Source organism: Scyliorhinus torazame, chromosome 1 (assembly GCF_047496885.1).
Source record: "Scyliorhinus torazame isolate Kashiwa2021f chromosome 1, sScyTor2.1, whole genome shotgun sequence".
NCBI classification, from domain to species: domain Eukaryota; kingdom Metazoa; phylum Chordata; class Chondrichthyes; order Carcharhiniformes; family Scyliorhinidae; genus Scyliorhinus; species Scyliorhinus torazame.
Genome location: NC_092707.1, coordinates 25442277 through 25469387, shown reverse-complemented (window position 1 = coordinate 25469387; position 27111 = coordinate 25442277). Strand labels below are relative to the sequence as shown.

General features: G+C 47.8%; 1 protein-coding gene across 1 annotated transcript in view; it reads left to right on the top strand.

Annotated features, from left to right (window-relative positions):
* The window catches only part of LOC140391644 (seizure 6-like protein), a 522156-nt gene that overhangs the window by 346523 nt on the left and 148522 nt on the right, over positions 1–27111 (top strand). Inside the window, exons 7-9 of the mRNA XM_072476384.1 lie at positions 15210–15364; positions 17721–17915; positions 21422–21560. Coding sequence (XP_072332485.1) covers positions 15210–15364; positions 17721–17915; positions 21422–21560 — 489 coding nt within the window. The remainder of the gene's footprint in view (positions 1–15209; positions 15365–17720; positions 17916–21421; positions 21561–27111) is intronic.

Sequence of the window (27111 nt, the reverse complement as noted above, 5' to 3'; positions counted from 1 at the left end):
TGTCGGGGGGTTCCAAAGTCGGGGAATGCCAGTATCGGGGGGTGCCAGTGTCGGGGGGGTTGCCAGTGTCGGGGGGTGCCAGTGTCAGGGGCTGCCAGTGTCGTGGGGTGCCAGTGTCACGGGGTGCCAGTGTCGGGATTGCCAGTGTCGGGGGTGCCAGTGTCGGGGGCGCCAGTGTCGGTGGGCGTCAGTGTCGGGGGTGTCAATGTCGGGGGGTGCCAGTGTCCGGGGACGCCAGTGTCAGGGGGTCCAGTGTCGGGGGATGCCAGTGTCGGGGGGATGCCAGTGTCGGGGGGGTGCCAGTGTCGGGGGGTGCCAGTGTCGGGGGGTGCCAGTGTCGGGGGGTGTCAGTGTCGGGGGGTGTCAGTGTCGGGGGGTGTCAGTGTCTCGGGGTGTCAGTGTCAGGGGGTGCCAGTGTCAGGGGGTGCCAGTGCCAGGGTGTGCCAGTGTCAGGGGATGCCAGTGTCAGGGGATGCCAGTGTCAGGGGATGCCAGTGTCAGGGGGTGCCACTGTCAGGGGATGCCAGTGTCAGGGGATGCCAGTGTCAGGGGGTGCCACTGTCAGGGGGTGCCAGTGTCAGGGGGTGCCAGTGTCAGGGGATGCCAATGTCAGGGGATGCCAGTGTCAGGGGATGCCAGTGTCAGGGGATGCCAGTGTCAGGGCATGCCAGTGTCAGGGGGTGCCACTGTCAGGGGGTGCCAGTGTCAGGGGGTATCAGTGTCAGGGGATGCCAGTGTCAGGGGATGCCAGTGTCAGGGGATTCCAGTGTCAGGGGGTGCCAGTGTCAGGGGATGCCAGTGTCGGGGGGTGCTAGTGTCGGGGGGTGCCAGTGTCGGGGGGTGCCAGTGTCAGGGGGTGCCAGTGTCAGGGGTGTGCCAGTGTCGGGGGGTGCCAGTGCCAGGGGGTGCCAGTCGGCCCTCCAAGCCTGCACCGACCATGCTGCCCATCTGAACTAAAAAAACCCTACCCTTCCGGGGACCACCCCTTACTCTCCCTTCTCACATTCCTTCTCACCCTCCACATTCTCCTCCACCCTCTATCTCTCTACGCTCTCCCTAACCTACCCCCACTCCCCTTTCACACCCACACACCTCGCACTCCACCCCTCTGGCTGGAGGACAATTAGAACTCGGCAACAAAATGATTTGATCTCCAAATACCCTTCGCTGAAGTATATTTATAGATCTATTGGGACCCTCCAACCACACCTCATTTACACCCATGTCTATCAATGAAATTCAATTAGCTTCAATTGGCCATGTAAAAAAAGTACAATGGCAGAATATTACAGATCCACTGGTCAGAATAATATTGTTCACGTTGGCCCATCTGTGAAACTTGGGAGAAAATTGATCAAGTGCACACATTTCCCCAAGATTTCCTTTCATCGGGAAATAATTAAAGGTCTGCAAACTCCAAAACAATTCCCATTGATGCCATGAAATTTTACCTTCCCAAATAATGTTATTTTATGCACTGAGTGCAGACATCTTGAAAATCGGGTTTGTTTGGGCTATTTAAATGGATGGATTTGTTTATTGTCACGTGTACCGAAGTACAGTGAAAAGCATTTTGCAAAGTAAATTGACTCGGCTAAGATTGTGTTATCAGACCGGCTCACATTTCCGCAACAGAGTTCTGAATACTTCAACACAAAACCACAAGCACATTTGAAAGATCTTTCCTTTAGAGTGTGACCCAATTAATAAAGAGCATCTTCCACCTCACCCCTCACATGGTCCCTTGGATCTCTCTATGCCTGTGCACTTTGGAGCCCAATAGCTGGGGAATGTATGTGTCAGGAAGTGTGGAGCACATGGGGAAAGAGAAGAAACTATAAATAAAAGAATCGCATGTCATTGCTTCCTAACAGTGACAAGTGGCCACACTAAGCAAATCTCTGCTAATGCAAGTGACTGACGGTTTCGGCTCTGGGATTTTTTTTAATGGAAGCAGTCATCCTTCACAAGTTATGACTCTAAAAACTTTCCAAGTGGTTTTGGCAGAAGATTGGGAGATGGCTGCCAGAGTGGCATTCAAATTTATTCAACAGACTCAATTGTTAAAATGAAACGCAGTGGTCATGAAATGCGGTTGCACCGGACGCACACGTTTGAATTGCTGAGAGAACCATAGAAGCCCTACAGCGTAGAAGGAGGTCATTCGGCCCATCGAGTCTGTACCAATCCTCTGAGAGAACACTCTACCTAGGCCCACTCCCTCCATGACCCCACCTAACCTGCGCATCTTTGGACACAATGGGGCAATTTAGCATGGCCAATCCACCTAACCTGCGCATCTTTGGATTGTGGGAGGAAACCGGAGCACCCGGGGGAAACCCACGCACACACGGGGAGATAGTGCAATCTCCACACAGACAGTCACCCGAGGCTGGATTTGAACCCCGATCCCTGGCGCTGTGAGGCAGCAGTGCTCACCACTGTGTCACCGTGCTGCCCACAAAGTCTCAAGAAGCAGGTTCCATGCTGGAAGGCTTCCTATTTGCCCTCCAGCCTTCAGAACCTGCCCGCCATCTTCAATTGGACTTCGAGCACACTCTGTGGTCCCAAATTCACCAAACAAAAGACAATTGCCGACAGGTGACCTCACAACCTAATGTTGGGTCACGACCCACATTTGACCTTGAGGTTGGGTCCTGACCCAAAATACAAAATCTTGCCCTCTAGTTTCTAGTCTAGTATCTAGAAATCTAGGATTTCTAGTCTACCCCACTACCACCACCCCCCCACCCGCATTCCCCCATTGTTTGTGGCAGCAGAAGTGGCCATTGGATGGTCGAGGGATTTTCCAGTTCCGCTGCTGTCAATGGGTACTCCCATTGTCCGCATCCTCCGTCACAGGGGGACCTGTAGTGACGGGTTGCCGTGGGTGGGGCAGGACGATTCCGCTGGTGGGAACAGCCGGAAAATTGCAGCCAAAGTATTTCCCCGCTTGCAATGGTTTTGAGTATGTAGGCAGCATGCTGCTGTTGATGATTGTGAAACCATGCATATCACAAGCAGGGTATCAGTCAAGGGACCATGGTTTTTTTTGTAGTGAGGGAGGTTGTTGCTTCGCTGAGCTCTTGTGCTTCCCTTTATAAAAATTTCAATTGTAGCCAAGTTAAATATCGGTTAAAACTCTGCGGGAGAGAAACCTTAAAGCTTTTGAGCATGACTTGATTGTCAGAAATTCAAGTGATCAATCACAGCCCTGGAAAATGCAACTTCCCTTCTCAACAACAACAACCTGCATTTATATAGAGCCGTTGACTGAATAAAATATCCCAAGTCATTCAACAGAAAAATTATCAAAAGAATATCGAGCATCATAAAGGAGAGGGAAGTGGTTAGGTGGAGAGGTTTGGGGTGGTAACTTGGATATATATACTCTGTGCTATATTATACTCTCACTGGCAAGATTACATCAGAATTTTGACCCTGTCTGTCGTGGAAATTATAATAAAGACAAATTCTTCGAGGTTCGATTTAAGGAAATTTATTTACACAAATATATTTGCGGAGAGAGAGTGTTTTAGCTGCATAGCCAGTCCACCGTACTCTGAGATTCGATTGAAGAAAGCATATCTTTATAGTCTGATTTCGATGAATCTCGCCTAAGATGACCAAAGAGGCACAATAGATCACATGAACCACAAGTATCCTCCATTCTTCGAGCCTAGTGGAATGTTGAACGGAATTTGATTTATTGCGGCGCAAAAGTTCCATCCAACGTATCACAAAAGTCAATGATCACAGATGCTGCCCGACCCGCCAAGCATTTTCTGCTTTTGTTTCAGGTTGCCAGCATCTGCAGTATTTTGCTTTTGTCCTTTTAATAATAAGAAAAAAGGAAGCTCACTTTTCGATTTAGCTGACTGACATCAGAAGCGACCCTGGTTCATGCCTCACCTTTCTCTGAGTATAATTCTGTTGGAGGTTCTAGTGGATGACCTTTAACTCGGTCCTCGCAGGCAAATAGCTTTTGTTGTACTAAATTCTGTGATCTGACTTGTTTTTTGAATATTAAGCAATCGTTGGAACAATGTCAAACTTGGGCATTTCTGTGCGTATTGCATCTGGGCTTATACACAGATACTTTGCACTAAAATTAGCAAACAGGAGGATCACGTTCATTGGGGGGGGGGATCACGAGTCTGAGCTTTTTCCTGCCATTGATGCATCATATTGGGAGCTTCAGTGTAATGTTTAACTGAATGTTACTGAGTTGAAATAACAAAATATTCTACCGACACAAGAAGAATCAGGATAGCATCACTAATAAATGCATTAATGAATAAGCATATTGGTAATGGCAGAGAAATTGCTGAAATATTAATTTTTTGCTACACCTCGGGGAAACTAACTCAGTGGACTTGGCATTAGAAGAAGGAATCAAAGCGATGTAAAAACATTTAAGATGGAAAGGAGGGAGGTAATTGATAAACTATTCAAATTTTGAGACGATAAAACCCCTGGTTCACATGAACTCCATCCTAGACTCTTAAAAGAACCTCGGAAAGACCACGCTTGAAGCAGTCTGAACCTTCTGGTCTCCGTATGATATAAAAGGATAGAGGGGCAGTTGAGATGATCCAAAAAGGATCTATTAGAATTATTCCAGGGCTGAGAGATTATGCCTATCACCAAATATTGTACAGCTTTGGGCTCTTTACTCTCGAAGGGATGAAGGATTATAGATCTTCACGGTTATGAAAGAGTTTGGCAGAGTAAATGCAGAACTGATCAGCGGGATTCTCCCTTCTGGGGACTAAGTCCCAACGCCGGCGGGAGAAGCGGCGCCAACCACTCCGGTGCCAACAGCCCCCGAAAGTGCAGAATTCTCTGCACTTTCGGGGGCTAGGTGGACGCCGGAGGGGTTGGCGCGATCCAGCCGGCGCCGAAGGGCATGCGCAGACCAGCCGGTGTATTATGGCGCATGCGCGGGGGGTTCTCTTCTCCGCGCCGGCCATGGCGGAGCCCTACAGGGGCCGGCGCGGAAGGAAGAGGTGCCCCCACGGAACAGGCCCGCCCACAGATCGGTGGGCCCTGATCACGGGCCAGGCCACTGTGGGGGTCCCACCCCGGGATCGGATACCCCGCGTCCCCCTGAGGACCGCCCCCGCCGACTTACCTGCCAAGTCCCGCCGTGTGGGACTATGCGTAACCCACGCCGGCGGGACTGGCCAAAAACAGACGGCTACTTGGCCCACCAGAGCCCGGAGATTTACCGGGGGGGGGGCGCTGCCAACGGCCCCCGACTGGCATGGCGTGCATCCGAACCCTGCCCGGAAAACGTCGCCGGTGAATACGGCAGCGGGCGGGATTCGTGCCCGGCGGGGGGTCGGAGAATCACGCCCGATGTTTCCAAGGTGAACGGGACACGAATCAGAGGCCATGGTCAGAATTCTTTGTTTGGGAGACGATATGAGGGATTCTCCGTAGCCCGACGCCAAAATCAGGATCAGTGATCAGACGGAGCAAGGCTTCCGGTGCCAGATTCGGGGACGGCACAGTTTGATGCCAGTCCGCGATGCTCCGCCCCCTCCAAATTGGCGTCATTGGGATGCGTGCCTCACACAGTGGCAAGGCTGTTGCCGCATCATCAGCCGGCCCACCAACGATGCTCCACTCCCGATGGGACGGGTTCCTGATGGCGCAGGCCACGTTTGGTCCCAGCGGTGGGGAAACTAGCGTGCCGCCTGTGGTCAGTTTCCAGCGCTGCCACACTCGCCCGGGATCCGTGCCGCTGGCCGGGGAGCTGCTGCTAAGGGTAAGGGGCGTGGTTGGGGGTGGTCAGGGGGTCGGTGCCATGTTTTCTGGCAGGACTGGTGCAGATCTGTCAGCCTGTACACTCGCGGTCTGGGTTCCGGTGATTCTCTGCCCATTTTCCCCACAATCCACGGGTGTTCCATGCGGCACCGGTGCGAGCCTCTCTCTGGTACCGGAATTGGTGAGGGTTTTGCGCCAATTTTCCCGTCGTGGATTCTCTGTTGGTGCTGGCACTTAGCCTCAGGAATGGAGAATTCTTCCCCACGTTCTCCTGCCGGCGACAAATGGTCTCTGATTTGCACTCCTGCTGGGAGTGGGAATCAGAGGCGATTCACCATCCCCTGGCCTTGAAAATCTATGCTCGGCGGTGATTGGGAGGGATTCCATTGCAAAAATCACCATTTTGAGTGGCTGGCCCAATAGCGAGGTCTGGGAGCTGGGCCCCTTGCCTCCCCTCCCCCCACCCCAACCACCTAAACCATGGGATTTTCTGAGTCACCCCCTTGCACATAGTATAAGGGTGACTCCCCCATCAAAGACCCATATTACAGAGACCCCTCCCTGGAAGCTCGGGAGAGATGTTCAGACAGACAGTGAAAAGAATCACTGCTTGAAAACTCAGTGTGGTGAATGGAACTACTGTTAATTCACCAGTGCACTGTGATATGTTACTGCTATATCGTGTTACGTTATGTGTTTAACCCTGTGGGCTCCACCTATGGGCCATTGTACGGCTTCACCCACAGGGGGATATGTCGGGGCATGTACGGGCTCCGCCCATGGCTCCACCACATACAGGAAGTATAAAGGCAGCTGACCTGCGGGGCCGCATTCATTGTTGTACCGGTCACAGGCAGGCTCAGTTGTAAGCTGATTAAAACCACGGTTTACTTCTCAACGTGTCTCTCAGTGAATTGATGGTCGCATCACTCAGCTGTGCAATATACCTGCTGGCTCAGGCAGAGGAAGCAGCACCTGTAAATTCCTAGAAAGGCAAAACCACATCAGCTGTGTTTAAACCCCCTCAAATCTTTGATCTGCAAGGCTTTCATTCATATTAAAGAACAAAAAAATTACAGCACAGGAACAGGACCTTCGGCCCTCCCAACCTGCGCCGATCCAGATCCTTTATCTAAACCTGTCGCCCATTTTCCAAGGATCTACTTCCCGATGTTCCCCGCCCATTCATATATCTGTCTAGATGCATCTTAAATGATGCTATTGTGCCCGCCTCTACCACCTCCGCTGGCAAACGTTCCAGGCACCCACCACCCTCTGCGTAAAAAACTTTCCACGCACATCTCCCTTAAACTTTCCCCCTCTCACCTTGAAATTGTGACCCCTTGTAATTGACACCCCCACTCTTGGAAAAAGCTTGTTGCTATCCACCCTGTCCATACCTCTCATAATTTTGTAGACCTCAATCAGGTCCCCTCTCAACCTCCGTCTTTCCAACGAAAACAATCCTAATCTACTCAACCTTTCTTCATAGCTAGCACCCTCTATACCAGGCAACATCCTGGTGAACCTCCTCTGCACCCTCTTAAAGCATCCACATCCTTCTGGTAATGTGGCGACCAGAACTGCACGCAGTATTCCAAATGTAGCCTAACCAAAGTCCTATACAACTGTAACATGAGCTGCCGACTCTTGTACTCAATACCCCGTCCAATGAAGGCAAGCATGCTGTATGCCTTCTTGACCACTCTATCGACCTGCGTCGCCACCTTCAGGGTACAATGGACTTGAACTCCCAGATCTCTCTGTACATCAATTTTCCCCAGGACTCTTCCATTGACCGTATAGTCCGCTCTTGAATTAGATCTTCCAAAATGCATCACCTCGCATTTGCCTGGATTGAACTCCATCTGCCATTTCTCTGCCCAACTCTCCAATCTATTTATATTTTGCTGTATTCTCTGACAGTCCTCCTCGCTATCTGCAACTCCACCAATCTTAGTATCATCTGCAAACTAGCTAATCAGACCACCTATACCTTCGTCCAGATCATTTATGTATATCACAAACAACAGTGGTCCGAGCACAGATCCCTGTGGAACACCACTAGTCACCTTTCTCCATTTTGAGACACTCCTTTCCACCACTACTCTCTGTCTCCTGTTGCCCAGCCAGTTCTTTACCCATCTAGCTAGTACACCCTGAACCCAATACGACTTCACTTTTTCCATCAACCTGCCATGGGAAACTTTATCAAACTCCTTACTGAAGTCCATGTATATGACATCTACAGCCCTTCCCTCATCAATTAACGTTGTCACTTCCTCAAAGAATTCTATTAGGTTTGTAAGACATGACCTTCCCTGCACAAAACCATGCTGCCTATCACTGATCAGTCTATTGTCTTCCAAATGTGTGTAGATCCTATCCCTCAGTATCTTCTCCAACAGTTTGCCGACCACTGACGTCAAGCTCACAAGTCTATAATTCCCTGGATTATCCCTGCTACCCTTCTTAAACAAAGGGACAACATTAGCAATTCTCCAGTCCTCTGGGACCTCACCCGTGCTCAAGGTGCTGCAAAGATATCTGTTAAGGCCCCAGCTATTTCGACCCTCGCTTCCCTCACTAACCTGCTGTAGATCCCATCCGGACCTGGGGACTTGTCCACCTTAATGACTTTTAGAATACCCAAAACTTCCCCCTTCCTTATGCCGACTTGACCTAGAGTATTTAAACATCCATCCTTAGCCTCAACATCCATCATGTCCCTCTCCTTGGTGAATACCGATGCAAAGTACTCATTAAGAAAATCACCCAACTCCTCTGACTCCACGCATAAATTCCCTCTTTTGTCTTTGAGTGGGCCAATCCTTTCTCTAGTTACCCTCTTGCTCCTTATAGATGAATAAAAGGATTTGGGATTTTCCTTAACCCTGTTAGTCAAAGATATTTCATGGCCCCTTTTAGCCCTCTTTATTGCGCGTTTGAGATTTGTCCTACTTTCCCGATATTCCTCCAAAGCTTCATCAGATTTAAGTTGCCTAGATCTTATGTATGCTTCCTTTTTCATTTTAGCTAGTCTCACAATTCCACCCGTCATCCATGGTTCCCTAATCTTGCCATTTCTATCCCTCACTTTCACAGGGACATGTCTGTCCTGCACTCTAATCAACCTTTCCTGAAAAGACTCCCACATTTCAACTGTGGATTTACCCTTAAAGAGCTGCTCCTAATCCACATTTCCTAGCTCCTGCCGAATTTTGTTATACTTGGCCTTTCTCCAATTTAGCACTCTTCCTTTGGGACCACTCTCGTCTTTGTCCATGAGTATTCTAAAACTTACAGAATTGTGATCGCTATTCCCAAAGTAATCACCGACTGAAACTTCAACCACCTGGCTGGGATCATTCCCCAATACCAGGTCCAGTATGGCCCCTTCCCGAGTTGGACTATTTACATACTGCACTAAAAAACTCTCCTGGATGCTCCTTACAATTTCTGCTTCATCTACGCCTCCAACACTGCATGAGTCCCATTCAATGTTGGGGAAGTTAAAATCTCCAATCCGACCACCCTATTGCTCCTACATTTTTCTATAATCTGTCTACATATTTGTACCTCTACTTCATGCTCGCTTTGGGGCGGACTGTAGTAAAGTCCCAACAATGTTAGTGCACCCTTCCTATTTCTTAGCTCTACCCATATTGCCTCAGTGCTCGAATCCTCCATCGTGCCCTCCTTAATCACAGCTGTGATATCATCTCTGACCAGTAATGCAACTCCTCCACCCCATTTACCTCCCTCTCTATCCCTCCTGAAGCATCTATACCCTGGTATATTTATTTTCCAGTCTTGCCCCTCCCTCAACCAACTCTCCGTAATACAAATAACATCATATTCCCAGGTACTAATCCAAGCCCTAAATTCATCTGCCTTACCTGCTACACTTCTCGCATTGAAACAAATGCACCTCAGACAACCTGTCCCTTTGCGTTTATCATCTCTTCTCTGTCCACTCTTCCCCTTAGTCACATTGAGTTTATTATCTAGTACCTTACTGGCTTTAGTTGCTGCCTCTTTACTGACCTCTAACTTCCTAATCTGGTTCCCATTCCCCTGCCACATTAGTTTAAAACCTCCCCAATAATATTCGCAAAAGCACCCCCTCGGACATTGAGGGGCTGGTTTAGCACACTGGGCTGAATCGCTGGCTTTTAAAGCAGACCAAGGCAGGCCAGCAGCACGGTTCAATTCTGTCTGTCCTGCACTCTAATCAACCTTTCCTGAAAAGACTCCCACATTTCAACTGTGGATTTACCCTTAAAGAGCTGCTCCCAATCCACATTTCCTAGCTCCTGCCGAATTTTGTTATACTTGGCCTTTCCCCAATTTAGCACTCTTCCTTTAGGACCACTCTCGTCTTTGTCCATGAGTATTCTAAAACTTACGGAATTGTGATCGCCATTCCCAAAGTAATCACCGACTGAAACTCCAACCACCTGGCCGGGATCATTCCCCAATACCAGGTCCAGTATGGCCCCTTCCCGAGTTGGACTATTTACATACTGCTCTAAAAAACTCTCCTGGATGCTCCTTACAAATTCTGCTCCATCTACGCCTCCAACACTACATGAATCTCTTTACGCAAAGAGTAGTGAGGCCGTGGAATGCCCTACCTGCTACAGTAGTGAACTCGCCAACATTGAGGGCATTTAAAAGTTTATTGGATAAACATATGGATGATAATGGCATAGTGTAGGTTAGATGGCTTTTGTTTCGGTGCAACATCGTGGGCTGAAGGGCCTGTACTGCGCTGTATTGTTCTATGTTCTATGTTCTATGTTCTAATCCCATTAAATGTTGGGGAAGTTAAAATCTCCCATCACGACCACCCTATTGCTCCTACATTTTTCTATAATCTTTCTACATATTTGTACCTCTACTTCACGCTCACTTTTGGGAGGCCTGTAATAAAGTCCCAACAATGTTAGTGCACCCTTCCTATTTCTTAGCTCTACCCATATTGCCTCAGTGCTCGAATCCTCCATTGTGCCCTCCTTAATCATAGTTGTGATATCATCTCTGACCAGTAATGCAACTCTCTCTATCCCTCCTGAAGCATCTATAGCCTACAATATTTAGTTGCCAGTCTTGCCCTTCCCTCAACCAAGTCTCCGTAATACCAATAACATCATATTCCCAGGTACTAATCCAAGCCCTAAGTTCATCTGCCTTACCTGCTACACTTCTCGCATTGAAACAAATGCACCTCAGACCACCTGCCCCTTTGCGTTCATCATCTCTTCCCTGTCTACTCTTCCCCTTAGTCACATTGAGTTTATTATCTAGTACCTTACTGGCTTTAGTTGCTGCCTCTTTACTGACCTCTAACTTCCTAATCTGGTTCCCATCCCCCTGCCACATTAGTTTAAAACCTCCCCAACAGTGTTAGCAAAAGCACCCCCTAGGACATTGGTTCCAGTCCTGCCCAGGGGTAGACCATCCGATTTGTAATGGTCGCTCCACCCCCAGAACCGGTTCCAATGTCCCAAAAATCTGAACCCCTCCCTCCTGCAACATCTCTCAAGCCACGTATTCATTCTGACTATTCTTGAATTTCTACTCTGACTGTCTCGTGGCACTGGTAAAGTGTGCATATTACAGAGGAGGAGGTGCTGGAAGTCTTAAAGCGCATCAAGGTAGATAAATCCCCGGGACCTGATGAAATGTATCCCAGGATGTTGTGGGAGGCTAGGGAGGAAATTGCGGGTCCCCTAACAGAGATATTTGAATCATCGGCAGCCACAGGTGAGGTGCCTGAAGATTGTGGAGTAGCGAATGTTGTGCCCTTGTTTAAGAAGGGCAGCAGGGAAAAGCCTGGTAACTACAGACCGGTGAGCCTAACATCTGTAGTAGGTAAGTTGCTAGAAGGTATTCTGAGAGACAGGATCTACAAGCATTTAGAGAGGCAAGGACTGATTCGGGGCAGTCAGCATGGCTTTGTGCGTGGAAAATCATGTCTCACAAATTTGATTGAGTTTTTTGAGGGGGTGACCAAGAAGGTAGATGAGGGCAGTGCAGTAGACGTTGTCTACATGGACTTTAGCAAAGCCTTTGACAAGGTACCGCATGGTAGGTTGTTGCAGAAGGTTAAAGCTCACGGGATCCAGGGTGAGGTTGCCAATTGGATTCCAAATTGGCTGGACGACAGAAGACAGAGGGTGGTTGTAGAGGGTTGTTTTTCAAACTGGAGGCCTGTGACCAGTGGTGTGCCTCAGGGATCGTGCTGGGTCCACTGTTATTTGTGATTTATATTAATGATTTGGATGAGAATTTAGGAGGTATGGTTGGTAAGTTTGCAGATGACACCAAGATTGGTGGCACAGTGGATAGTGAAGAAGGTTATCTAGGATTGCAACGGGATCTTGATCAATTAGGCCAGTGGGCCGACGAATGGCAGATGGAGTTTAATTTAGATAAATGTGAGGTGATGCATTTTGGCAGATCGAATCAGGCCAGGACCTACTCAGTTAATGGTATGGCGTTGGGGAGAGTTATAGAACAAAGAGATCTAGGAGTACAGGTTCATAGCTCCTTGAAGGTGGAGTCGCAGGTGGACAGGGTGGTGAAGAAGGCATTCTGCATGCTTGGTTTCATTGGTCAGAACATTGAATACAGGAGTTGGGACGTCTTGTTGAAGTTGTACAAGACATTGGTACGGCCACACTTGGAATACTGTGTGCAGTTCTGGTCACCCTATTATAGAAAGGATATTATTAAACTAGAAAGAGTGCAGAAACGATTTACTAGGATGTTACCGGGACTTGATGGTTTGAGTTATAAGGAGAGGCTGGATAGACTGGGACTTTTTTCCCTGGAGTGTAGGAGGCATAGGGATGATCTTATAGAGGTCTATAAAATAATGAGGGGCATAGATAAGGTAGATAGTCAACATCATTTCCCAAAGGTAGGGGAGTCTAAAACCAGAGGGCATAGGTTTAAGGTGAGAGGGGAGAGATTCAGAAGGGCCCAGAGGGGCAATTTCTTCACTCAGAGGGTAGTGAGTGTCTGGAATGTGCTGCCAGAGGTAGTAGTCGAGGCGGGTACAATTGTGTCTTTTAAAAAGCATTTAGATAGTTACATGGGTAAGATGGGTATAGAAGGTTATGGGCCAAGTGCGGGCAACTGGGACTAGCTTAATGGTAAAAACTGGGCGGCATGGACCGGTTGGGCCGAAGGGCCTGTTTCCATGCTGTAATGTTCTATGATTCTATGGTAGCAATCCTGAGATTACTATCTTTGAGGTCCTACTTTTTAATTTATCTCCTAACTCCCTAAATTCTGATTGTAGGACCTCATCCTGTTTTTTACCTATATCGTTGGTGCCTATATGCACCACGGCAACTGGCTGTTCACCCTCCCCCTCCAGTGTATCCTGCAGCCGGTCTGAGACATCCCTGACCCGTGCACCCGGGAGGCAACATACCATTCGGGAGTCTCATTTCCGACCACAGAAACGCCTGTCTACTCCCCTAACGATTGAATCCCCAATGACTATAGCCCTGCCAGTCTTTTTCCTGCCCTTCTGTGCAGCAGAGCCAGCCAAGGTGCCATGAACCTGGCTACTACTGCCTTTCCCTGGTGAGTCATCTCCCCCAACAGGATCCAAAACGGTACACCTGTTTTGGAGGGAGATGACCGCAGGGGACACCTGCACTGCCTTCCTGCTCTTTCTCTGCCTTTTGGTCACCCATTCCCTGTCTCCCTCACCAATCCTAATCTGCGGTGTGACCAACTCACTGAACGTGCTATCCACGACCTCCTCAGCATCGCGGAGGCTGCAAAGTGAGTCCATCCGCAGCTTCAGAGCCGTCGTGCGGTCTAACAGGAGCTGCAGCTGGGCACATTTCCTGCACATGAAGGAGTCAGGGGCATCGGCCGCGTCCCTGAACTCCCACATTGAGCACGAGGAGCATAACACGGGTCTGGGATCTCCTGCCATTTTTACACTTTACCTTAACTGATTACAAATATAATATCAAATAATGAATAAGTGAAAGGAATAAGGATTTTACTTACCAATCACAATACTTACCAACCCACGAAGAGTTAAATTTCTCCCAGCTACTTACCTTCCCGACAGACCCCTGGCCACTGCTCCCGCCAAAAATCTGAAGGCCGCTTCTTCTGCAAGGTAAGTTATCAAAGGGTAAACTTACCTTCCCGACAGACCCCTGGCCACTGCTCCCGCCGAAAATCTGAAGCTATAACTTGCGGGTTAAAGGAAAAGAAAAGAGAGAGCTTACCTGATATTCACTCACCCCCTTAGGTTAGAGGAGGTGGAAGGGTGGGAGACACTGCAAGTGTAGTGTCTCGGGTATAGCAACCGCCCAACTTAAATAGAGGTAAAAATCAAACACTTAAGCACCTACCTGATTCCCAAGCTGCACTCCGGCTCCCTCTCTCTCTCCCGCTCCCGGAAATGAAGGCCACTGGAACCTGGGGGCAAATTTAAACACCTACCTGAATCCCAAGCTGCAATCGCTGTGCTCCGGCTGCCTCTCTCTATCCCGCTCCCGACAATGAAGGCCGCTGGAACCTGGGGGCAAGTTCAAACACCCACCTGAAACCCAAACTGCACTTGCTGCACTCCAGTTTCCTCTCTCTCCCGCTCCCAGAAAATCAATGTGAAATTGATTTTACAAGGCTATAATTGACAGCTTGCACACACAGCCAGCTGTCTGGATCGTTTAATCTAAATTCCTTCATGCTTGAGTGGATTTCAAGTACCCAGATGTGAAAATAACCAATGTTTGTAAACATCTAGCTACGATTGACAGCTCCTGGACCACATTAAAGACAATTAGGTGCTCTCGCTTCCTCTTTTTCTCTGTAGAAAGCACTTAACTGCCCCATAAATTTAAGATAGTCACTGATGAATTCACAAGGAAATCAGGAGAAACTTATTTTTCCAGAGAGTGGCGGCACGGTAGCACAGTGGTTAGCACTGTTGCTTCAGAGCTCCAGGGTCCCAGGTTCGAATCCCGGGATGGATCGCTGTCTACGAGGAGTCTGCACATTCTCCTCGTGTCTGCGTGGGTTTCCTCCGGGAGCTCCGGTTTCCTCCCACAGTGTAGGTTAGGTGGATTGGCCATGCTAAATTGCCCTTAGTGTCCAAAAAGGTTAGGGGGGTTACTGAGTTACTGGGATAGGGTGGAGGTGTGGGCTTACGTAGGGTGCTCTTACCAAGGGCTGGTACAGACTCGATGGACAGAATGGCCTCCTTCTGCACTGTAGATTCTATGGTTCTATGATGTGTAACTCGCTCCCACTGTGAATAGTTGATGTGCATAGCACAGACAATATAGAGGAGTCTTGGGTGGAGCAGAAAGATTGTGATAGCCATGTTGTACAGAATGGCTTATATGTGCTGAAGACTTTATAACCTGAATTTGATTTTCTCTTTTATTGATCAGATTGACTGTCTACAGTGGACATACAGCTATATATGATTCTTTAAAGAATGAGTTCTTCCCTCTGGAAGGTTTGATCAGCAATGAGCCCTTTGTCCGAATTGGATTCACCTCTGATGAGACTAAGACAGCAGGCGGGTTCAACATTCGATACGAAGGTACAAATTATCTTTCTCTTTCAAACCTTACAGTCATGGGAAAGGAAAGGAGTCCAGCGTATGGGCACATTCATTGCAACCAAGAAGAGGCTAGAAGTTGATTTACTACTCAGTAAGGGAGTACAAGGGACCTGGATTCAAAGCCAGCTCAGTGATGAGAATAATCTAGATTAGGGCATTACAACGATGACACTATCTCTTCATTTAATAAAACTAACAGGCAGAATTTTGTGGATCTAACAGGAAGGTTTGAAGGCAACAGGGTTCATAAAATGCATTGCGTGGCCTGCCCACCACCTACCTACCACAACATGTCTTCCATTTCAGAGAGGATAGAGTTGCCCAATGCTTGGACCTATTGAGCTCCTTAATGGTCAATTAGTAGCCACTTTAGCTGCATGGACAGGTCTCAGACACACGGGTGGATACATGTGGCTGTCCCCTATGCCCATTGGACGCAATATACCCAAGCTCACACCCCAGCTCCCAAATCCCTTCACTCCCTGTCTTGCGTCCTGCCGGCTAGGCCCCGCTTATACTCTGGACTTCAGTCTGGCTTCCATTAGCTCCTCTTCTTCAGGGGCCAGCTGTAGTCCCAGCAGTGGCCACCGCTTGAAACTGGCACTGCAGGGGCTACAGAACTCCTGGCCCATTGGATTGGCCAGCATTCCTAAGGCAGGACTTAGTCCTCAGATGGTGGCGGAAGTCTTGCTCTTAGCGAATTTACATCAAGCATTTAATGGCTGCGGTTCAGCCGGTATCGGGGGGCTGCGTTCCTTGCCGACGCTTCGGGAGGAAGGGCAGGAGACCCTCCTTCTGATAGTCCTGCCCATGTGTTTGAGAGCAGTCTTTAAGTGGATGACACAAGGAGATGATGAGACTCTGAGACAGAGCAAGGAAACTGGAAGTGGAAATAAAAATTGATTCAGTGGAATTAAGATTGGCATTTTCACCTCGTGCTCAGTTACAATAGATATTTAAACAGTGTAGCATAGAAAATAAAATGGCTCCGTGAATTGGAGCCCCTTAGGCACCACCACGGCAGGCAGTGCTTGGCCAACTTCACACCAAAGCCCGCCCTGTGGATTTCCAGCTGTGGGGGTTGGAACTTCATGGTCAGGGGAGGGAAGCAGGGGGGAAGAATCGAACTTCCAGCCCAGTAATTGCATGCCCATCCTGAATTAGCATTTTCCTGCCAACACGGGCTGGGTAGTGTGATACGGCTGACGACGGGGCATCAGGGAACGGCAACGGGACTGGCACCCGGCGCCAAATCCGTTATTCGATTGATGATCCATTCTCCGTCCGATCGGAATTCCCGATCGCAGCGGCGGGGAATAGCGAATCCCAGCCCAATTCTGACAGTGTCGTTGGACTGGACACACTCCTGTAAAAAAAACTCCTGAACACACCCTCGGGATTCTTGCCCCTCTCCGCCATCTACACTACCACTGTCCCAGTCTACATTCGGGTAATTAAGGTCCCCCATTAAAACTACTCTACAATGTTTACATCTCTCTGTAATTTCCCTGCAGATTATTCTTCCACATCCTTCTCACTAGTTGGTGGTCTATAGACGACACCTAGCAACGTAATTGCAGCCTTTTCGCTCCTTAGCTATAAGTAAATTGATTCTGTCCCTGAACCCTTTGGGACCTCCTCTTTCTCCAGCACTGAAATGCTCTCCTTAACCAATACCACCCCTGCTCCTTCTCTTGCTACCCTATCTTTTCTGAACACCTTGTACCCAGGAATATCTAACACCCAGTCCTGACTATCCTTGAGCCAGGTCTCTGTCATAGCCACAATATCACCATTCCACAATGTCGTCTGCACCTTAACTCCCCAATCTTATTGAGTATATTTTCTGCATTCACAAACATGCACAGTAACCCCGATTAAGACTTCATTACTTTCTCCCTTATTCCAACTCCATCGATTAACTTACTGTATATATTAAGTTACTTTCTATATATAGCATACATCTATATGTTATATATGTGGCACGGTAGCACAGTGGGTAGCACTGTTGTTTCACAGTGCTAGGGTCCCGGGTTTGAATCCCGCTTGAATCACTGTCTGTGCAGAGTCTGCACGTTCTTTCTGTGTCTGCGTGGGTGTCCTCCGGGTGCTCCGGTTTCCTCCCACAAGTCCCGAAAGCCATGCTGTTAGGTGAATTGGACATTCTGAATTTTCCCTCTGTGTACCCGAACAGGCGCCTGAATGTGGCGACTCGGGGATTTTCACAGTAACTTCATTGCGGTGTTAATGTAAGCCTACTTGTGATACTAATAAAGATTGTTATTATTATTATATATATAAAACATCAAAGAACACATGTCTTCCCTTTCCTCAGCCTTCGAACGTGGACACTGCTTCGAGCCTTACATGCAGAATGGGAACTTTACAGCAACCAATCCTAGCTACAGTGTTGGGTCAGTGGTGGAGTTCACGTGTGATCCAGGTTATACTATGGAACATGGATCATCTGTTATCGAGTGCATTGACATCAGGGAGCCATACTGGAATGAAACTGAACCACTTTGCAGAGGTAAAGGAAAGCTTTTGGGCACAGTGATAGGATGAAGGAAGGGGCACAGAAAGAGCCCGTCGTGTCTGTGCCAGCTGAAAAAGCTACCCACCCATTCTTATCCCATCTTCCAGCACCTAATCCGCAGCCTTGCAGGTTCCAGCACTTCAGGTGCAGATCCACGTACCTTTCAAAAGAGGTGAGGGTGTCTGCCTGAACCACCAATCCGGGCAGGGCACACCGAGCACCATCTGGGTGAAAAGGATTTTGCCTAATATCCCCTTTAATCCTTCTACTGATCACCTTAAACCTGTGCCCATATGTAACATCTGATGGAAGATCTATTTAGCAATGCAGTGAAGGAGCACTCTAATGTTATTATAAATCCCCAGTGATTGTGCTTTTACAGACCCCCCTCATGTAATTTCACTAAAATGTAACATATTTTAATGTTTCGATAGATAATGCGGACCTCCAGGTCCACCTGCCTCTTTTCCTGTTCCCATGTTGGGGGAAACTTCTGTGCACAAGTCTTAGAGTTGGGATTTTCCATTACTGCGTTTTGCGACGGCGGGGAATTTTAGCTGGTGGTGGGATGTTCCGGTCTCGCCGCTGTCAGCAGGGTTTCCCGTTCTTCGCACCCTCTGCTGTCCAGAACCCATCGCAGGTGCCCGCCGTCAGAGGGACTGCGAGATCCCGCTGGCGGGAACGACCAGACTATCCCGCTCTCAGTCTAATGATTCATTAATGGGACAAAACCCCTGACAATGCGGCACTCCTTCAGAACTGCATGGAGACTTCGGCCTTTTTAGGTTTTCCATAATCCTAATGAAATAAATAGTCTTGCATAAAGTACTGCTCTTGACAAACTGACTATTTACCAGACTGCTATTTGTATGTATAGCGATGTATCACTGTACGTGATGCATGCTGTTATGAGATAAAATATCACTGCACAGTGTCTAACAGAGCATTTCTTGAATTCGAAGAATGCTGAAATGACCTCCCACATAGCTAGGAAGAAGGAACTCATATTTATATAGTCCTTAACACATCCAGTCTCTCCCAAGGGCAGCACGATAGCACAAGTGGCTAGCACTGTGGCTTCACAGCACCAGGGCCCCAGGTTCGATTCCGGCTTGGGTCACTGTCTGTGCGGAGTCTGCACGTTCTCCCCGTGTCTGCGTGGGTTTCCTCCGGGTGCTCCAGTTTCCTCCCACAATCCAAAGACATGCAGATTAGGTGGACTGGCCATGCTAAATTACCCTTAGGGTGCAAAAAAGGTTGGGAGGAGTTAAAGGGATAGGGTGGAAGTGAGGGCTGAAGTGGGTCGGTGCAGACTCGATGGGCCAAATGGCCTCCTTCTGTATGGCACTGTATGTTCTATGTTCATTTACATCAATTAATCTCATTTGAAATGTAAAATCATTGTTCAGTATGTGATGGTCTCAGTGCCTTTAGGGGAAGAAAACCTATATTTCACATTGGGGTTACGGTCCCTTTAAGAACCATGTTTCTCTGAAAGGGCATTGATGGACTCTACAAACTATGAGTCGAACTTCTGGGATAGCCAAGTTGAGGAGAGAGAGTGAGTGTTTTAAATGCAAGACTCCAAAGTTAAAAAATGTTAGAACCAGGAGAGTTCTCATTGAAGGGGGGGCGACGCTTAGTGTGCTGGTGAGGCCTGCATTGAAAGAAGTGTCAGATAGAGGCGATTTGAACGGACAGTATTGCTGGAACTAGGTGGAAGACCCAAGAAATCTCAATCCTTACGTGAATCTTGGAAACAGTATTCAGACTAAAAGGTTAATCTTCCAATTTCCGATAAAGGTCTATAAAATAATGAGGAGCCTTGATAAGGTAGATTGTCAACATCTTTTCCCATAGGTAGAGGAGTCTAGAACTAGAGGGCATAGGTTTAAGTTGAGAGGGGAGAGATGCAAAGGAGACCAGAGGGGAAATTGTTTCACACAGAGGGTGGTGAGCATCTGGAACGAGCTGCCAGAGGCAGTGGTAGAGGCAAATGCGATTTTGTCTTTTAAAAAGCAGTTAGAGAGTAACATGGGCAGGGTGGGTACAGAGGGATATGGGCCAAATGCAGGCTGATGTGTTGGGTAGGCTGGGTCGATGTGGACTGCACTTGATACAGTGTAGCGACAGACAGACCTCCAACACTTGATAAGATGCAACACGATTTTATTTAACATCTAAACTTTTATACATGTTCAACTGTGGGTTGACACTATGCTGACTTGACTGGTGACCTGATACTAGCCTAACCAGACTTACAAGCTACCACATGGTGTTTGCACTGGCCAGCTCACTAACTCTGACTGTCTCAGAGGCTGGGTCCCGAGAGAGGGGGAAAACTGGTGCGCTCTGGCTTTATAGTGATTGTGGCCTGTCTGGTGATTGGCTGCTCTGTTCTGTGTGCTTACTGGTCATCCTGTGTGTCAATCACTGCCTGTCTGCACTCCATTATACACATAGATGTATATTATGATACAGGCAAGTGGGACTAGCTTAGTGATGGAAACTGGGCGGCATGGACAAGCTGGGCCGAAGGCCCTGTTTCCATGCTGTAAACATCTATGACTCTATCTATGACTAAACATCTGACTTGAATTACTGGTGAGTCGATGGAAATTCGAGTTGAGAAATTTGGTCCAGATTGCAAGTAACTGTGCCCACTGTACTCTTAATACATTTAATGGAACTAGCTATTTAAGAGGGGGAAATTTTCCCGCCCCGCCTGCACGGGGATCATCGTGAGCGGGATAGAAAATTTGACGGACCATTTAAAGGTCCGTCTACCTCTGGGAGGAATTTCCAATCTCGGAGCCAGCGCAACCGGAAAATCCCACCAGAGTTAAGAACATAGGAAATAGGAGTGGGGAGAGGCTATATGGCCCCTCGGGCCTGTTTCAACATTCAGTAAGGATGATCCGATTGCGGCCTTAACTCAACTTACCTTCCTGCTTCCCTCGCCACCCGCCCCCTGCTCCATAACCCTTAACTCTCTTGTGGATCAAAATTCTATCTATTTTGACCTTGAATGATCCAGTGACCATCGCTCTCTGGAGCAGAGAATTCCAAAGATTTTTTTAAAATTAAATTAGAGTACCCAATTCATTTTTTCCAATTAAGGGCAATTTAGTGTGGCCAATCCTCCAACCCAGCACATCTTTGGGTTGTGGGGGCAAAACCCACGTAAACTCGGGAAGAATGTGCAAACTCCAGACAGACAGTGACCCAGAGCCGGGATCGAACCTGGGACCTCGGCGCCGTGAGGCAGCAGGGCTAACCACTGAGCCACCGTGCTGCCTCAAGAATTCCAAAGATTAATTCTGAGAGAAGAAATTCCTCCTCATCTCAATCTTAAATTAGTGACCCCCTCCCCTCTCCCCCGCCCACTTATTTTGATCTGCATCCAAAGTTCTAGATTGCCCCATGAGGAGGAAACCGCCAGATCTCTGTCAACAACTCCTGAGAGGATGTGTCTTTCACTCTGCTCTGATTTATTTTAGCGGTTTGTGGTCGGGAGCTGTCCCGCCCGGCAGGAGTTATTCTCTCTCCAAACTGGCCTGAACCGTACGACGAAGGAGAGGATTGTATCTGGAGGATTCATGTCGGGGAGGACAAGCGAATATTCCTCGATGTTCAACTGTGAGTATGCTGCGGCAACATGCTTATTTATCATTGAGAAGGCAACGTGAAGGGCTAAGCACTATATTACAAGGCATCGCCAATCAGCCAAATTAATCAGGGCTTTTGAGTAGAGCCACCGACTATTCCCATTGGCAGGAGGATTTGGAAACTGAGGATAATTGGCAAGAAATGGGGAGCTGAAGTAAATTCGGCCTGAATCTTCCATGGAGTGGCGATCACCATCAGATTGCCCTTCTACTCCTTTGTACTCAGCCATGAGCTGGAGCTAAATGTGTCACCCCCGCACATCCACCCTGAACCTTCTGAGCAATGCACACTGCAGTTGCCACTGGGAATCCTTCCATGGGGGTCCACAGCTTCAGGGGAAGTGAAAGCACGTCCCCTTTTTACCCCACTCGCTGCCAAAAACTAGTACATTTCAAGGTCCCCCCCACTATGACAGGAGAGAAGACAAGTGTGCATGGTAACTGGGGTAGGATGGGTTGGGCATATGGTCAGGTGGTGTTGGGGGAATGAATAGATTTAGCAAAAGGGGGTTAGAGCTCACACTTAAACTTGCAGTTAGAGCACAAACTTAAACTTGAAGGGGGCAGCACGGTAGCATCGTGGATAGTACAATTGCTTCACAGCTCCAGGGTCCCAGGTTCGATTCCGGCTTGGGTCACTGTCTGTGCGGAGTCTGTACATCCTCCCCGTGTGTGTGTGGGTTTCCTCCGGGTGCTCCAGTTTCCTCCCACAGTCCAAAGATGTGCAGGTTAGGTGGATTGGCCGTGATAAATTGCCCTTAGTGTCCAAAATTGCCCTTAGTGTTGGGTGGGGTTACTGGGTTATGGGGATAGGGTGGAGGTGTTGACCTTGGGTGGGGTGCCCTTTCCAGGAGCCGGTGCAGACGCGATGGGCCGAATGGCCTCCTTCTGCACAGTAAAGTTTATGTAATTTTATGTATGTAAATGCTTACACAGCCAGTGAACTCTCGACACCAGTGAGCCTTACACACCTGGGGGGGGCCAGCAGCATGAGTTGACTGACAAACCTTGTACGCCCTCAAGACCTTCTGTCAGCAGAACTCCAGCAAGATCTTGGGAATCAAATTTGTTTATTGTTAGGACAGACATTGAGTCTGGTCAGATTAAGTTGTAGCCTCTGATGCTCTGCTGTGAACCAAATACCTGGAATCAAAGACATCTGTTTCATGTTAACCTATTTTGAATTTAAACAATGTTCAGAGTACGTGACCAACAGTGTCTCAATACAATGGAAATCTGTGACTTGGCAGAGTGCTGTTACATAGGTCTCTCGGAGACTGTGCTCTCCCGGCATGCTTGAACAAATGATCATAACGTGTACCCGAGTCTCTTGTGGTTATTTTGTACAGTTTCACCACAACAGGTGACCAGCAGAATAGAGGGTGGCCGGGGAGTCGGAGGTGTGGGGAGATCAGGCAGTCAGGAGGCGTGGGGCAGGATTAAAATGAATGGAGAGTAGTCAGTGGTGGGGGTATAGTTGGGTGATTGGGGGAGTGGAGTGCTCGTCAGGTGATCAGGGGAAGGGTTGGTTGCCAGTGAGACAGGTTGGGGATAGTCAGAGGGTGGGGAATGGTCAGAAAGGGGGTGATTCTAGTGGGGGGAAGGAGTGGAAGGTGTCAGCACCATAGTTAACCAAGGGTTAGAAGTGGCCTCAATCCTGGGTAACTATTCTGCTGAGGAAGTTGAAATCATGCCGCTCCAGTTTAATTCAGAGTTTTGGATGGTTCCCAGTTTAGGATAATTGGCCAATGGAAGTTAAACCTTTCCGGGCAATTCCTGTGCAGTCCTTGCATGGAAACACCTGGGGCGCCCAGTGCATCTTCCAAGGCACCTCTGGAATGCAATTCCCACAGAACGAATTTCTGGACCTTTATTTTGAATGCTGCAATAAGGAAAACACTGCCTCATGCGTTGATGCCAGCAGATTCAATAGTAACTCTCGAAATGGAACTGAATATCGAATCCCTACAGTCCAGAAGGAGGCCATTCACCCCATCGAGTCTACACCGGCCCTCTGAAAGAGCATCCTACCTAGGCCCACTCCCCCGCCCTATCCACGTAACCCCACTTAACCTGCACATCTTTGGACAAGATAAACTTGAGATGAAGAAATTTGTGTGGCTCTGGTCAAAGAGCAAGAAAAATGGGACCAATGGATAGTTCTTTCAAAAAGCCAGCTCACGCACGACAGACCAAGTGGCCTCCTTCTGTGCAGAATGATCCGACGATTAAAAGAGGTTCTGGCCTAGAAATTGGATCAGTGAGGACTGATCTGGATGTTGCTGAGGTTGCAGGGGCGGCAGGGTTGACGGAAACTTAATTTGCTCGACCAACCTCGTTTGCAGGTGATCAGTGAGCTGCAGGCATTGACCACATCAGCGGACAGCGGGTTGTCGCTGTTGGGAGGGGGTGGGGGTCGGAGGGTGGTGAGAGAGGCAGTGGGATTGGCTGTTTGGCACATCAGCTGAGGGTATAAGATCAGTCCACAGGCAATTGTCATTATAAGTGACAGATAGTGGTGTGACTCAGGGGTCCGTGCTGGGACCACAACTTTTCACAATATTCATTAATGATCTGGAAGAAGGTACTGAAGGCACTGTTGCTAAGTTTGCAGATGATACAAAGATCTGTAGAGGGACAGGTAGTATTGAGGAAGCAAGGGGGCTGCAGAAGGACTTGGACAAGCTAGGAGAGTGGGCAATGAAGTGGCAAATGAAATACAATGTGGAAACGTGTGAGGTTATGCACTTTGGAAGGAGGAATCTAGGCATAGACTATTGGCACTGCCAGGTTGGCACTGCCAGTGTGCCTGTGCACCTTGCCTTGCCCAGTCCCTGACCACCCGGGGGCTCCAGAGGCCTCTGAGTCCCAAGGTATGATCGTCACAATATATATTAATGATCTGGAAGAAGGAACTGAAGGCACTGTTGCTAAGTTTGCAGATGATACAAAGATCTGTAGAGGTTGTTATGGGCCAGGGTTTAGAGAACCCCAAAGTGTACCATGGACTTCACCTGACCCATAACTTTTAATATCATTTTGTTAACCTGTGCTAATTTTAAAGGGTTAAGTCGATATGGATGGTGTTTGATTGGAACAGCATTTCCCACATCTACATCATGTACAGCCATTTTAGTACTTCCCAATTTATTTCTACAAACTTGCCCATGTGATATCAATAACTCTTTCAGGTCAGTCCGTTTTTCCTCTGGAAGGTAACTCAACAATTTATCCCAATTTTTAAGAACATCCTTGTTTTCCAATTTAATTTGAGGTATGTCAAATTCACAGTCATCTGGATTTGATTCGTCACTTTGAGTTAGAAGCATTAAAACCTCCTCCTTTTTCTCTCCTTCCCTTTCAAAGTAACTTTTAAGCATATTCACATGACACACTCGGTGAGACTTCCTTCTATCTGGTGTTTTTACCACATAATTCACCTCACTTAATTTCCTTTCAATCTGATAAGGTCCACAAAACCTTGCTTTTAAAGGTTCACCTACCACTGCTAACAATACTTTGTCTCCCCCTGGCAAAACTACGAACTTTGGATTTCTTGTCCGCTACCCTTTTCATCACATTTTGTGCAACTTTGAAATGTTGTCTAGCCAATTCACCTGCTCTATTTAATCGTTCCCTAAAATTTGACATGTGATCCAATAATGTAAGTTCTGGGGCGAAATTCTCCTACATGCCCCGCCACATTTCTGCGCTGACCGGCCGACGGGAGTCTCCGTAACGCCGGCCGGTCAATGGGGTTTCCCATTGTGGGGCAGCCCCACGCCGTCGGGAAACCCCCGGGCGCCGGCAGAACGGAGACTCCCGCCGGCGGAGAATGACGCCCAAGATTTCTCACTCACCAATTTTTCCTTAATCAATTTAAGTGGTCCTCTTACTTCATGACCAAAAATTAGTTCAAAAGGACTAAATTTGGTTGACTCATTAGGTGCATCCCTAATTGCAAACAGTACGAATGGAATTCCTTTATCCCAATCCTCTGGATAATCATGACAATAAGCCCTCAACATCGTCTTTAATGTCTGATGCCACCTTTCTAATGCTCCCGGCGATCCTAGATGGTACGCAGTTGATTTAAATTGTTTTATTCCTAAGCTATCCATAACTTCTTTGAATAACCTTGAAATAAAATTTGACTCTTGATCCGATTGTATTTCTGTGGGTAGTCTATATCTATTAAAGAATTCAAGTAACTCCTCCACAATCTTTTTAGCTGTAATATTACATACTGGAATGGCCTCTGGAAATCTAGTAGACACATCCATTATCGTCAAACGATATTGATTCCCACTTTTCGTTTTAGGAAGCGGTTCTCCGCAATCAATTAGGACCCTTGTAAAAGGTTCCTCAAATGCTGGAATGGGTATTAAGGGCGCTGGTTTTATCACTGCTTGAGGTTTCCCTATCACTTGACAAGTGTGACATGATTGACAAAATTTAACTACATCTTTACATAGCCCAGGCCAATAAAAATGTTTTTCGATTTAAGCTTGAATTTTTCTTATTCCCAAATTACCTCCCACTGGTACCTCATGTGCAACTCACAACACCTCCTTTCTATACCCTACTGGCAATACTACTTGATGAACTTCTGTCCACTTTTCATCCGCCTGCATATACAAAGGTCTCCATTTTCTCATCAAGACATCACTTTTACAATAATAACATTCTGGAATCCACTCAGATTCCTCTTTTGTATATGCGTTCTGATACATCCGTTTTATTTCTGCATCTTTCTGTTGTAACTCCGCCAATTTTCCTGAACTAAAAATATCCGCCTCATCCTCCACCTGGTCTTGTTGTTTTTCAACCATCTGACCAAAAATTGTTTCTGATACTTGCACTTCAAGTATCAAGTTGGGCAGCACGGTAGCATTGTGGATAGCACAATTGCTTCACAGCTCCAGGGTCCCAGGTTCGATTCCGGCTTGATTCTCTGTCTGTGCGGAGTCTGTACATCCTCCCCGTGTGTGCGTGGGTTTCCTCCGGGTGCTCCGGTTTCCTCCCACAGTCCAAAGATGTGCAGGTTAGGTGGATTGGCCATGATAAATTACCCTTCGTGTCCAAAATTGCCCTTAGTGTTGGGTGGGGTTACTGGGTTTTGGGGGATAGGGTGGAGGTGTTGACCTTGGGTAGGGTGCTCTTTGCAAGAGCCAGTGCAGACCTGATGGGCCGAATGGCCTCCTTCTGCACTGTAAATTCTATGAAATTCTATGATTCAACTTCATCTTCACTCTTTGATTTCTCCTCTTGTCTTAACCTGTGACTTTGCGACCTTGTTACGACACAATCCGGAAAAATACCAGGATATTCATCCTTCAACATTTCAGTTGTCTGATTTTCCACTGGCTTATCAACCACAGTAGGCATCACTCCCACCTGCGATCCAGATATATCATTACCCAAGATAAACTGTATTTCTGGACAAGATAGTTTATCTATTACTCCTACTACCATTTCACCACTCTTCACTGGACTTTCCAACCTTACCTTATATAATTGAA